General features: G+C 43.6%; 1 protein-coding gene across 3 annotated transcripts in view; it reads right to left on the reverse strand.

Annotated features, from left to right (window-relative positions):
- TRPC3 (transient receptor potential cation channel subfamily C member 3) overlaps nt 1–13,610 on the reverse strand; it is a 33,398-nt gene extending 19,788 nt beyond the window's left edge. Inside the window, exons 1-2 of one of the 3 annotated variants that reach the window (XM_015624270.2) lie at nt 13,554–13,610; nt 3,623–4,394 (exon numbers count right to left, since the gene is read on the reverse strand). In XM_015624270.2, the coding sequence (XP_015479756.1) occupies nt 3,623–4,363 (741 nt within the window). In that variant the 5' untranslated portion in view covers nt 4,364–4,394; nt 13,554–13,610. Of the gene's footprint in view, nt 1–3,622; nt 4,395–12,519; nt 13,036–13,553 lie in introns of those variants that run through there. The other 2 variants (XM_015624268.3, XM_033513590.1) reach the window with 2 other exon arrangements.
- Between the last annotated feature and the right edge of the window lie 365 nt (nt 13,611–13,975).

Genomic DNA, 13,975 nt, shown 5'->3' on the forward strand with positions numbered 1-13,975 from the left:
AGATAACACTATGTAAATTTACTTGGAACACTGACAGATTCTGCTTTTAGATGCACGTCCACATCTTCTGTTGGTTCAGTAGGAGCTTTTAGCAAAACTGGGAACAGGGATTTATCCTATAGAAAGCTTCACTACAACCTTTTTGATCCTTGCCAGAGCAATTTCAGCTGGGACAACTGAGCTTGCTTACACAGGACAGTATTTAGTTGAAAGCTGGTATCAAGAGATAACCACGGGGCTTTTTAGCTACCTTGTCCTCTCTCTTCCTATGGTGACTCCAAAGGAAAGTTCCATCGGCTGCTCTGACTGCCAGAAATCCTCCCTTTCCCTGGGCAGTAACAGCTTTAAAATTCCCAGGGAGGAGGGTGAATATCAATTAACTTCAGTAACCCAACCCTGTCATTCCCCAAGCCAAGCTGCACTGGCCATGATCTGCTAAAAATAGAACAGGAAAACATAAAAGTTGGGAAAATTTGTATTGCAGAGTATTTTGTGGTGCTACTGGACAGGAAAAGATAATTCTCCAACTATGGCAATGGTCACTTATTTACATTAAGACAAGATACAGCTCCAGTTTTTACAATTTAGTAGCGTTCTTGACTGAGATCAAACTGAAATTCCTGATGTCATCTGAAGTCCTGCAGGCAATCCCTGGAATTAGGAGAGTAGGAGGACTAGGAATACCAAGTAAAGTCAGAGAAATACTGTACTCCCTGCCCTGGCCATCAGAGAATCTAATAGAAGAATACATGGGAAGAAGACAAGTGGATGCAAAAATCAAAAAGGAGTAAAAGTGTCAAGAAGAAATAAATATAATAGATGAAGGAGAGCAAAAGGACAAGCAGCAGGTTGAAACAAGGATTTCACAAATGGAAGTAAGAAAGCTTGGAGACAAAAGGAATAGAATGAAACTTTAGGGCTCCAGTTTCCTCATCTATTTTTATATAATTTTCAGTACTTTAGTTTTGGCTATGTGTCTTGCATCTTCCAAGAAAAAATCAGGGCTCTGTGGTTTCTTTGAATCCTTTCTCCTTACTTCTAAAAAGAAAATAAAACAAAACCCTAAAAATCATTGCAATTAATCAGGTTTTCTTGAGGAACTGACTGTCATGAATGAATGGCCTAAGTCACCTTCCCACATTTCTAATTCACTTGTGCAAACCCTGATTTGTGCATTAGAATTTCTTAGTGTAAATGATAAGCAAGAGAGGCAGACTGGATTTTGCATATGCAATGGATCTTAGGTTCAATGTAACAAGCATTTACCAGGGAAGCTGTCCCTCAGGTGTTTTTAAACAGGTTCAACCTATGCTCTTTATCAGTGGGAAAACCACCCAGAACAGTATTTTTCTGCAGGAGTGCTCTGCATCCTGGAAGCAGAGCATGCACAGGAAACATTGTGGGCCATAATATTCCATAGATACTGAGAATAAATCATGATTTAAACAGATTTGTCCATGTTTTTTGTTGTGAGAGAGATGGAGTATTTTGCCCATTTTTCTCCACCCCGAAACAATTCTGCTCAGTGCTGTGCTACAGATTGAATTTGAGTGGAACACTGGAGCATTTGCAGTGATGATCCTAGAGGAGAGTGCAGCACAAGTTTGCAGGAATGCAAATGCTGGATTAGAAGCCCTCTCCTCTGGGATGTGACAAAGCACACAAGTTATCAGCCAAACACATTCAGATGACACATCTATAGGGAAGAAAGCACTGGAAAGGCAGTTACAGATGGGAGGAACTCCAGGAAAACACTCAGCTCTCCTATCAGGCCTGATAGAAACAGGGGGAGAAAAAAGCGATGTGACGTCAATGAGGAAAGTAATTATTTCACTGGAATGTTTTGATGTTGATGAGAAGCTGGAATTTCCATGCCAGCAAGGAGTCAGGAACATTTTTTACTGTAGGTGCCAAAACTGAATCATCTGATACACCTGGCAAGGTTAGTAGCCATCTAAGTGCCATCCAAAAATACTGTAATATGTGAAAACAGTCAATTTTTTGGGGTTTTAGGCATCTTGAAATAGCAGGGAATTACCATTTTAAAAACTGAAATAATTTTTTAAAGCTCTGGTTTGAAATGAGAAGCTCAATAAAAAACTTCACCTTTTCTCCTCCAAAATTTCAAGCTACTTTTTTTTTTTTTTCTGATGAAATTTGTATGCATGGTATTAGTACCTGTGAGATGGGAGTCTCCCACGAATTTCTATTTCCACTGTAATTTTTCCATGCAGTTCTAATCATCTACATCCTTGCCTAACAAAAACACAATGCAGCTTGCCCTAATTTAGCTTTAAGTGGCAGGGCACCTTTTCATCCGAGGAAAAAGAAAAATCTGACATTTTCCCCTGAATAAATACATTGAGGAAGTATTCAATTAATTTGCCATGTTACACAATACACAGCATGGTATTAGCAAGTTCCTTCAGCAAAGAAAGGGGAGGAAGGGTTTAAGCTGAATTTTACACTTCGTCAGTGTGTGTTATAATATATTAATCCTACTCACCACTGAAAAATTATTTTTTGATTCTATTTTAACTCAGCAGAATATGGACCTATTCTTTATCAGGAGTTTTCTTCCTCTTCTGTTAAATTTCACTTTATTAATTTCTGCCTGTCTTTCTCCAGCTTGTTGTATATTCCTTCTGAGTACTCCGCAGGGTAAGCAGTGCTTGCTGCTGTTTGGAGAGGTTAATGCATCTTCTGTCTCTCTCAGATAATTTTTGAAGACCTTCAACAAGCAAGTGGTACCCAACACTGCCCTTGTAGAAGCCAAACAAATTTGCTGTTACACCCAGAGACAATGCTGTGAATATCTCTACTCGCTGAGAGCAATCTGTCATTCCCCAAGCCAAGCTTTTCTCATTACAAGCAGTCTACTGGGGATGGATTTTTTGTGGGGTTTGGCTGCAGGGGGAGAACGGGTGGCTGCTATGGACCTTTTCAAGGTATCCAACCCAACTGAAAAATCATTAAAAAAAAGCACTGGGCTACAGTTAACTAAGCCATTAATTGTCTGAGGGAGAAGCTGAAATATGTAAAGAAGTCAGGGCACTGACATACAAAACCAGATACAGCTGAAAAACAGGTAAGAGGACCAACATCTGTAAACAGTCTAACAGCTGGTTCTGAACACGTGACATTCTTGAAAGGTGCAGCCAAAAAAATCCACTTTGGGTATTGATTACAATTTGGAGGCATCAGTCAAAATCAGTACAAATTAAAAATTAGAAGGTCAGTGCTGCAGTATCCTCAAGAAAATCAAAATGTTTCTGCTTTTTGCACTTATGTTACTCAGCATTTGTAACTAAGAACAATCCTTGTGTGCTGCAGCAACCAGAATCATTTTCCATCTGCTGCAAGGTTATCAGAACGCTCGCTTTTTCCAGTTTCCAATTTTACCAATTTTCTCCAAACACAGCAGGTGCAAAAGCAATTTCATTTCATTAAAAATTCCTTTTAAAGGCTTATGTATCAAGACTAAAAGAGACAAGAAGATGAGAGTACTTTAATTGAAAAAGTAAAAGCACAGGGAATTATTTCAGCATCTAAGGACAACGTGAAGTAGCAGCAACTTTAAAACAACAACAACAAAGACAGAGAAACAGAAAAACAGCATTACCTTAAATTCTTTCTCGATGTTGGCCAACTTGGCAAGTTCATTGCTGAGTTCTAGAGCAGTGAGCACTGGATCTTCACTGGACAGGGAGAGATAAGCTGGACTGGCCAGTCCTTTGTACGCATTTATTCTTGACCTAGAGTGACTGAAAGAATCATGTTTTTGCTTCTCTGTACAGTCATTACATTTGCAGAAATAATCATGAGGTCTTTCTATCCTTGCTCCTTTCATCAACAGCATGTGCACGACTTCGTATTTTTGGCAGTGGGCAGCTAAAATTATGGGAGTGATGTCTGGAGAAAAGCGGGTACCGTCTTCGTCATAGGAATAAAAATCATCATCCTGGAGCTCCTGCTCACAAGGGCTCAGAGTCAGTCGCTTGTTTACTGAAAACCCAGGATGATTCAAAATTGCTTCCACTATCCTAATGTAACCCTTGCTGATTGCAAGCAGCAGGGCATCTCCAATCCGTGCCAAGTTCTCTTTTTTTAACAGAAGTTCTGTCACTTCCAAATGTTCATTCCCCACAGCAAGCTGCAAGGCGTTTTGGCCCATGTAGTCAACGCAGTTGACATTCAGTGTCTTTGACTCCTCCAGCATTTTGCGCACCACGGGGATGTTCCCGTACTCGGCAGCATCCAGGAATCGCTCCTCCTCGGCCGTCAGGCTCGTGCCCCTGTTGTTGAACATGAAGGCCGGGCCCCTAATGGCCTGTCGCCTTCCCTTCTCCCTCATCATGGTCATACGCCTTAGGGATGGGCTCTCTTCGATGTACCTGAGAAAACAAGGAAAAGGTAACAAATTTGCACTCTGGGAGGAATTTGTAACTTCCCTTGTCCTTTGCCCATTTACTGACTAGCAGTATCCTGTACTGGGATCGCTCTTGCTTGTCTGCAATCTGAAGGCACTCACAGGCTCAATGCCTCGGGCCATTGCTGCTCTCTTAGCTTGGTCAAGATTCATTAACATTTTTCATTTCTTTTAGAACGTTGCTCCTCTTCAGAAATCCCTCCCAGCTCACTTAGCACATATAAAAAATGAAAACACATCTACTATACTGCTTTCAGTAGTAATTAATGTTATCCATCACAGGCATTCTAGCTGGTGGTATAAGTAAGGCAATACTTAATGCTTACCATGAAAGTGAGGTGAAGAAACACATTTTCTTCAGGATGTCTTGCCAAGCAATACATGATGAAGCCTGATCATGGCTTCTCGTGTTACTACGAAACGTTAAACCTGGAAGCTTCTGCTCACAAGCCACTTTGGTCAAATTACAAATTTTTGGAAAACAATAGTATATACGCATTCAGCAGACTTTCTGCAACTGAACTGCCCACAGGTTCCACACACCAGGAGTCATCCAGTCCAGACTGGGATCAGCTCTCACTCCAGTGGACTCCTGCAGTGCTGTGGATTGTGTTGGGCCTGTTTCTACATCACCCATTTCAGGAGCTGAGAGGGTCTGCATATACATTCTTGTGCAGTAATCAAAAAAATGGGAAAGTCAAAGAGTTATGAATATTGGGATAACTGCTGCACTAGAAAGAGGAAAGCTATAGGAAAGTGAGGTTTTTAAAGGAAAATGAGAACAAGGAAATCTGTGAATTCTCCACAGAAGCCAGTTGCAAAAGAAGAGGGAGGAAAGAGAAGGGTGAAAAGAATGGGTGAGCAAGCCAATTTGACAAACATAGAAACTGGAATTCTGAACCAGTGAAGGTACTGGCTGAGTGAACAGGAAGATTGGATGCTGAGCTGGATCTAGCAAGGCAAGGAAAGAAGAGAGGGCCGGGGAGGTTCAGAGAAGTAAGACTGGATAGAAATTGCAAAGAAAAGGGACCTAGGATGAGAGGCTGAGGAGCAGACAAAGCCTAGCTGGGGAAAACAGCGGCAGGAGACAACTGCCTGGCAAGGTCAAACAACAGAATGGATGGGATCAGGCTAAAGTGGTCATAGCTGGGGGAAGAACAGAAGCATTTGTGCCTGCCAGAGCAGAGGCCAAGAGCCTGAAAACGTACTCAGGAACCCTAACCTTCCTTCACCACCATCTGCACATAAACATGAAACCAGTCAGCAATCTCCCTTGCCTTTTCTAGTCCAGCTCAATCATGAGGAAGGCAGCCTCCAGCTGCTATCAGTTAATCCAGCAGCTCAAGGGGTAGAGATTGCTTGAGATGATTTGATGGGCATGGAGGCACCAAGTGCTGCTGATAAACAATATGACTTAATGGAGAGTGGTGTGCTTTGAATACATATAACACAGACTCTATATGTATATACACACACACACACTACATAGAGATAAAGAAATCTTTTAAGTTCCACATTTCTTTCTTAGGTTCTACGTGCCTCTGTTCCTCATCTTGTTGGCTCTCATCTTACAGGAGCATTGTGAAAATTAATTTTTTTCACTTTGCTGAAAACTCAGACACAGGAGTAAAAAGCCAGACAGAAAAACTGAAGAGGAAATTAATCCTTCTACCCTCAGTGCATTAGAAGAGATGTGAGTCCATGTAATGAATGCCAAGGGCAAACCAAAATATTAAATAGCCCTTTTGGAGCAAACCCTGTCAGTCTGCAAAAAGGACAGAACCAAGAGAAAAATGCCACACGCACTTTTGGGCACACACGGGCTCTGCATTGAAGTGGACACAGTAGCATTTGCACAGGCAGCTTCAAAAGGTAAATAAATCCAAACTGATGCAGGTTCAAATCCACAGGTAGAGAAACAGCCCCCTAAGTGCTGGTGGGGGTGGTTTTTTGTGGGTGTGATCTTCCAGCGATGATCTTTGCTCTGTTGACACTGCACAAAATACGCCTGCTACCATCACTGGATGCAGCACTGCCAGCCCTAGAAGCAGAATCAATTCCATTCAGGTTGTAAGGATAGGCCTGCCCTTCCAGCTATCTACATCAAAATGTAAAATCTTAATCACTTTATCAGACACCCACAAACATCCTAAAAACCAGTCCAAGCCCTGAGCATTTCAGTGAACACAAACGTGCAGTTCAGATGCACATCAAGCAAAGAGACTGGGAAACTCATTAGCAAGGGCAGGACTCTCCTGAGATGAAGCATTTGATCTTTTTACCTTTTTATCTATGGCTGGCATTTCTGGACTACCCGAAATAGCCTGAGTGGCACCACAGTATAAGCAATGCTAACTACAATTCACTTTTTGAAAGATGTGGCAAAACTGCTCTGGCAAACATGACACGATCCATTCTTTCATTTTTTTTTTTTTTTTTCTTCACTTCTGTAACACTTCCTTTAATCTATAAAAAAGGCTGCATAACAGAGAGGATTTGTAACTCTGTTAAACACAGAATTGATTTAATGTCTTAAACCTCAGGCATATTTCCCACTTAGGAGAACTCAGAAATAAAGACTTGAGCCCAGAGTGCACATTGTGAACAGCCACAGTGCGCTGCTATCTTATTCCCCAACAAAATCAGAAGTAAAACCAGATACATTGTCTTCTCATAGTTTCTTTTTAAACAAGATCTTATTGTCCTTTATGCTGTTACACTTCCACTCTTCCTCCGCATCCAAAATCACACAAGTACAGAAAGGTAGTGTTTACTGTAATGTTATGAAGAAAAAAATTAAAGCTATTAAAAATGTAACAAAGAAAAAACCAAACTGATTCATGCTGACTTCTTGCTTTAAGAAGACTCTAAACTGCCACTTTGAATCTCATTTATCTTTTATGAAATACACAATACATTTGTCCTTATATATTCCGTTTAATTTTTCAGCGTATTTTGAAATATGACATTTATTTTGTGATCACTGAGGAGATTCACCTGACTTCTGCAGAGAGACATAATGTATAGCATGTACATCATATATATATACACACACATCATATCCTTTCAAAATGTCCTTTCAAGAGTGGCTTCTTAATAAGGAAGACATCCTTAACTGTAAACCTTGTGACAGAAATGATGTATCTGAAGTGACCTTCTCAAAATAAAGATGCATGATGCTTGGTATTTTCATGACTCAAATATTGTCAAGACATCCCCCCAAAAAATTAAAAGCAAAAAAACTTCTGTAGCACCAAAGGGCTATGAGGCTGTTGTGTTCATCCACACTTCTCTTTTCTTCCACTCTTTCCTCAGCAAATTCAAAAACCTTGAAGCCAGCACAGCTGTGGCCAGAGTAATGCATGCAACAGTCAGGTACAAGGTCTCCTATTCCATTTTCTGCTTTCCTTTTCTTACATCTAATAGTTTTAGCTATCCCAAAGTATGAATAAAATGGTTAAAATTTTAGTTTTAAGTTTTTGACCATTTTCAGCGCGTTTGATATTTATTATTTGCCATCTGAAATAATCAAACCTGCAAAATCTCAAGTTGCATCTCTCAACATCATGAGACTGGCTTAAAAATATGATTAAAATGGAACCAAGTGTACATTAATTACTTATGTTCTATTTCCAAAGCCTTTAAAGTTCAGATACTCAGCCTTGTCTCAGTAAGGTACTGACACCCTCCATTTATAAAAGAGGAAAGGAGAGATGGGAATCATAACACTCCTCTCCCCAACTGTTCCAAATATTTGAAAGAACACACACACACACAAATATAAAAATATCTGTAGAATGCACAGAAAAACAAACAAACAAACAAAAAAAACCCACAAAAGAACCAAGTGAGAAAAATGCTCAGTTATTCTGTATTAATTAGTCAGTAGAAATAAAGAAGGATGGAACTAGAGATCAGTCATGTTAACTAACACCTGTCCCACCACATGTGGACACGTTTCACTTGGCTCTGAGCCTGCAGCAGTTAAGCAGCTGTTTTGAGGAACCGAAAAACTTCAGTGGAAAGAAGGAAGAACTTCAGGGACTGTACCCCAACCTTCAGAATCACTCCTTCATCAGCTCTGCTTTGCAGTAGAACTCCCACACAAGTGAGGCCAAGGCTCCTAAAGGAGCACATCACCTTTCAAGACCTTTTCCTAATGATAAGCATCACAAGCTCTCAGATACAGCACTGTTATGTGCACTCTGAACAATTAATTGGTTCATTACAGACCTGGCAAATAAGACACAAAAAACTATCCTACATTATAACATATTTATGCTCACCTCAAATATTTTCATCTAAAGTGCAGGACGTTCAAATGGGAAATAAAAAATTATTTAAAAACCAAGATTTTCCACTGAACAATCAATGCCCACTTGTCTCCTGTTTTCTGCACACATCACATTTACTGTGACCTTACTTTGCATCGTATCCTTGCCTGGTCAGAGTTATTCCTACAAGGAATGTACAAAGCAAGACATTTGAGCAGGACAGCAACTGCAAAGGACTGGAAAAGGCACAACAATGCCTCTGCTTCTACCGTGGGCTGTTTCAGTTACAGATTTCTACTCTGTTACTCTGTCTAACCCTTTTCATGTTCAATCTAGAACTGCAGCAGAAAAGAAATGTGGGATGAAGAGTTGACCTGAGAATTCCTTTTTCCTTATCCCGCTCATTATCTACAGCAATCTAAAAGATTTATAGTCTTGTTTCTAAGTCTACTTTTTAACACTGCATGCAGCATTAGCAATTTTAAAGGAAAGGAGAGTAGCAGGAGAAACAGAGATCTCATCCTGGGCCTTCCCAGATCCATAGAGCAATTTGTGCTGAAGAACAGGCTGTTACTCTCCCTGAACTATCACATACAATAAAAGATGGCATCAACAATTTACAAGCAGTTTTCCCCCCTGCTAAACTACAGTACATGAGTGATCCTGATTCCGTTCTAGCCCTGAAAAGGAAATGCAGTCCAGTGGTAACAGACAGATCTGATAAGTACATCATGCCACCAGCGTTTAAAAGCAACAACACTGGAGTCAGCTGAGCAGGAGGTGCAGATTGTGCCTCTTGTTCTGCCAAAAGTCACCTCTGAGGTCCCAGTTTTAAAATTAAAGACTGGTAATGGCCTTCCGAAAGTGTTCAGACATGCACATACCTAAGAGCAGTGTTGTAGCTAGTGACTCCTGATATCTCTCAAAGTAAGAGATCTCAAGTGTTTTATTTGTTACTGTCACAGAAAAAAACCCAGCTCTTCCAAGTGAGGAAGCAGCTCCTGGCTCTGAGCAGGGCCACAAGCAGTGCTGCAGGGGCAGACCCCCATCCTCACTGCCTCTCCCAAAGGAAGGCTCTCCCACCTCTCCAAGCTCTGCTACAGCCATGTGTCAGAATGGGCCACTGACAAATTTGTTTCTTCACCGCTAAAACCAGTGTCTCCTTCCTGCATGGTTCTTCATGTTCCAAAAAATTTGGGAGTCCCTGCACCAAATCCAAAGTGCATTAAATGAGAGCTTCCTTTTCCATTCTCTAAGCTACTGCCTGGGCTTTCCAGAAGAGGGAGGCTAATTCAGCTGAACAGCAGAACATAAATCAGGCCAGCTGCAAGATCTGACTGAGGTCTATACCCTCCCACTGGTCTGAAACGACATCATCCATCATCCAAAATGCCCTCGTGTCATCTCACAGAAGTTCTGGCTCCAAACTGGAAAGATTTAGTCCAAAAAAATGGAAAAAAAAAAAATTACAGTGAGATATCAGGAGGAGGTGTACGTGCACTTAGAGGATGGAACAAACTCCTGCCCCATAAAACTATGCAGAGCTTTTTCTGACCATTCTCACTAACTCCTCAAAGGAAAATACCAGCCATCTGAATTCCTGTGGGGAAAAAAAGGACTATATATGGATGGCAAGAGGGCATCTATACACACACAGAACAAGGCAAACAGGAAAGAACCAAGTTAACAGGGCTGTACTAACAAAGAATTTTAAAGCTCCTTTGAAACTTAGTCCTTTCTTTGTGTTCTGTCCCTCCAACCAGGAAACTATACTGTGATGTTCAGAGAGACTCAGGAAGTCGGGTATCTGATGCCTACTCCATTTAATTTACAGGTTTTGTCCAACTTTTTCCCACTGGAGCATATAGTACCCTGTGAAACAAGTATTACATTCAGTCTGCAATCTTAGTGGGAATCCGAGGTTAATTACTTTTTTTTTTCCCTGCAATATTTGGCACAGGAGGGAGCCAGCTGTACACTGACAGGCACCTTGCACAGGCTGCTGCTTTCAGAGATTTCAAAACCCAACGATGTCTGCTTTCCTGAGCAAACTACTTCACATCTTCCTGCCTCTTCCCCTTACACCTTGTGCTGAACATTTAGACTACAAATCCTTCCAGGCAAGGATTCTCACTCTGTGCCTGCTAAAGCCTGACGTGTCAGTCTGAGCACATCAGGAGCAAGCTGATGCTCATCTTCACCTCATTAACATGCACAATGATTTTAGGCATTAGCACCAAACACAGATTGTTACTCCAGGAGAAAAATCCCAAGGATGACCAGAAGGCACATAACAGGGAAAATATAATTCTGTGTCTTTTGCCTCTAAGCCACAATACTTCAATACACTCCTGCCACATTAATCCATGTCAGCCCTTTTGCCAGTCCATTGGGCCCACAGACTGCCAGGATACCAAGAATTATCTAACAGGGAGCAATTCCATGAGACAGAGCTCACTCCAGGCTCAAACACCTATAGCTGGGTAAGCTAAACTCCAGTTTGATTCCCCCACCGTGGTGTAGAACCCATCTCTTAAACACAGGAATACGTCAGCCTTTCTAGAATGACACTTGGGACCCAGAAGCTGAGGACTCATAGCTTACAATTCATTTGAGCCAGCTTCAAATGTCTAAAAATAACGTGTCCAAGTCTCTTTTTATGGCAGATAAAGACAGGCACCTCCAAAAGAGAAGATAAATGACTATGCTGCCTTTCCCACTGCTATTTCCTCTCCCACTCCATTATCTACAAGGGAGTCTAGACAAGTAACTCAAGCACAACTAACTTTCTGACAGCTGAAGACATGTGAAAGACCAATTCACTCAAAGTGCAAATTGCCGGGCACAGGGTATCTGTGAAGAATTTCTGCACAGGGATGGTAATCCCCACTTTTATTTGTGGTTATCCCATTCTAAGCACCACCCTAATTATTTCTGTATTTTACAGTTGTCTCTGGGGTGATTTTAATTAAGGCATCTACAAATGCTGAATATCTTATCTTAAAATTCAGCTTTTGCTATCTGGCAATTAAAATATTTAATTAAGAACTAAACGTTGTCCTGAAAATATAAAATAGTCAAGGAATTCTCTGGGGTTAAGTCTACCTAAACTGTGGCGTGTTATAAAAATTAGTGAATAATTCATGGACAACCTACATTTTGCAAGTCAGGGAAAAGAAAGTTAACATCCCTACTAGTAAAATCGAATGCATTTATCTTGCACTAAGTCTAGTTGCATGGGCAGCATCTCTTTAGATAGATAAATGTTCATGATTGCACCTTTGAAAATAAAATTTAGGAAGCGCACATCCAAACAGGGTAAGGTGCATCTCCATAACTAAGGCTTTTCCCCACAGGTGTCCTAGATTTCTGTGGGGAATTTGGTTTTATCTCAGCATAGATTTAAAAAATATGTAAGGATAAAGCGGATGCATTAACAATAGGTTCTCCAAACCTTAGCTGAGCCAATAACTGGGCAATTTCGCGGCAGCTACGCTTGTACTCAGGGGAGAAAAAAAAAGGGGTGGGAGCAGGGGGAAAGGGAAGGGATGGCATCTCCTCTGCCCCGGCACACACCTGTCCCCGCCTGAGGGTGAAGCAGCAAAGCCGAGGGCTGGGGAGGGAGCCCAGGGCAGGCAGGGGCCGGGCGATGCCCTCAGGGCACTTTGTGCGGCGCGGCCGCTCTCGCTCCCTGAAGGGGCCTGCCGGGACGGGGCCGGACGCGCCCCCGGGCCCCAAACTCGCCGGGAGCCGCATCCCTGCTCCGGGGAAGTTGCCGGGCGGCCCCCTCCGAACATCCCCCCGGGCCCCACTTACATGGTGCTGGCAAAAGGGGGGGGCGGGTAGTATCCGTAGGGCTCCCGGAGGGTTTTGACAGCTCTTTGCGGCGGCGGAGGGGGCTCCGGCCCCCCATTGACGCCTCTCCAGCCGCGGCGCCGGCGCTGCTGCTCCTCTTCCTCTGCCCCCTCCTCCTCCTCCTCTTGCTGCGGGGGGAAGGTCACTCTCCCCTGCTCCTTGCTCTTCCTGCTCTTGCTCGACATGATCAGGGTCCCCTCAGGCGGCGGCGGCTGCCGCTGCTCCCGCTCCCGGCCGGCCTCGTCCGGCAGCGTGTGCGGCGGGGAAGGAGGCAGCAGGAGGAGGAGGGAGACACAAGCCCTGCCCGGCGGGGGACAGAGCACCTGGAGAGGACGAAACCCCTCACCACAAAACCACGAACACCCCGCCGCCCGTCGGGAAGGCGGCGCGATGCGCAGCCCGGCAGCGGGAGCCGGGAAGTGCCGAGGAGGCGAACAAGAGACACAGCTCCTGGCGGCGGCTCTGCCCCCCGCCTCCTCCTCCTCCTCCTCCTCCTCCACCTCCTCCTCTGCCTGTCATCATCCCTCGCTAGGACGGCATCGTCACGGAGGCAGCGGGGCCACGGAGAGCGCACCCGCCTCCCGCAGCGGGCGCTCCGGAGAGGAGGGGACGCTCCCGTCCCACCTCCGCCCCCTCACGGCCCGGGAGAGGGGGGGGCGTGAGGGGGAGGCAGCGCTACAAATGTCCCTCAGCCGCCCGCCGCTGCCGCCGGCATGAGGTAAATCCAGTTCCCGCCAAGCCGGGCGTGAGGGGAGCTCTCAGGAGGTGCCCGCAAAGCCGGTGCCGAGTGCTGAGGGAGCCCGGGCTCCTCGGCCCCGGTGACAACGTGAAGCGGCGGTCTGCCAGCAGCGAGGTGATTCTCGCCGAAACGGCCCAAAAGCCCGGCCAAATCTGCACAAAGCTCGGCAGGTACTTAGGGAAATATCCAGCCCCACACTGGAAACAGTTGAAGTTGAAATTTTCAGGTAAAAAAGAGGCGCTTTTGGCTGACTTACCGAGCGAGCCGAGGTTCCCCGAAGTGTTCCAGATGTCTCTGCCTTAGGCTTGACTACTTTAGTTCTGTGTGGTGCCAAGCTGAAAAACAGTGGGAGGATGCTGAGACGCCCATGGCATGTAATCAGAATTAATTATGCTCTATAGAGCCCAGTCACAGAGATTCCTGCTGTACGGAAACTTATTACCTCTTCCATTATTATGAGGTGGGGTTTTTTTTGGTGCATTATTTCACAGGGAAAATGATTTTGTAATAGGAGAGCAACCCCTTTAAAATCAAGGCAGAGCCTGTGTGCTTTTGTATGCAGAACATACAGAGCAGTAGAGTTCTGAATCTATAGTACATATGAGTATGTACCGTATAGAGTACATGTGTTAGTTTATATATAATAACACCATTACTTTGTCTACATGCTGCTGAGAT

Source organism: Parus major, chromosome 4, assembly GCF_001522545.3.
Source record: "Parus major isolate Abel chromosome 4, Parus_major1.1, whole genome shotgun sequence".
Classification (NCBI taxonomy): domain Eukaryota; kingdom Metazoa; phylum Chordata; class Aves; order Passeriformes; family Paridae; genus Parus; species Parus major.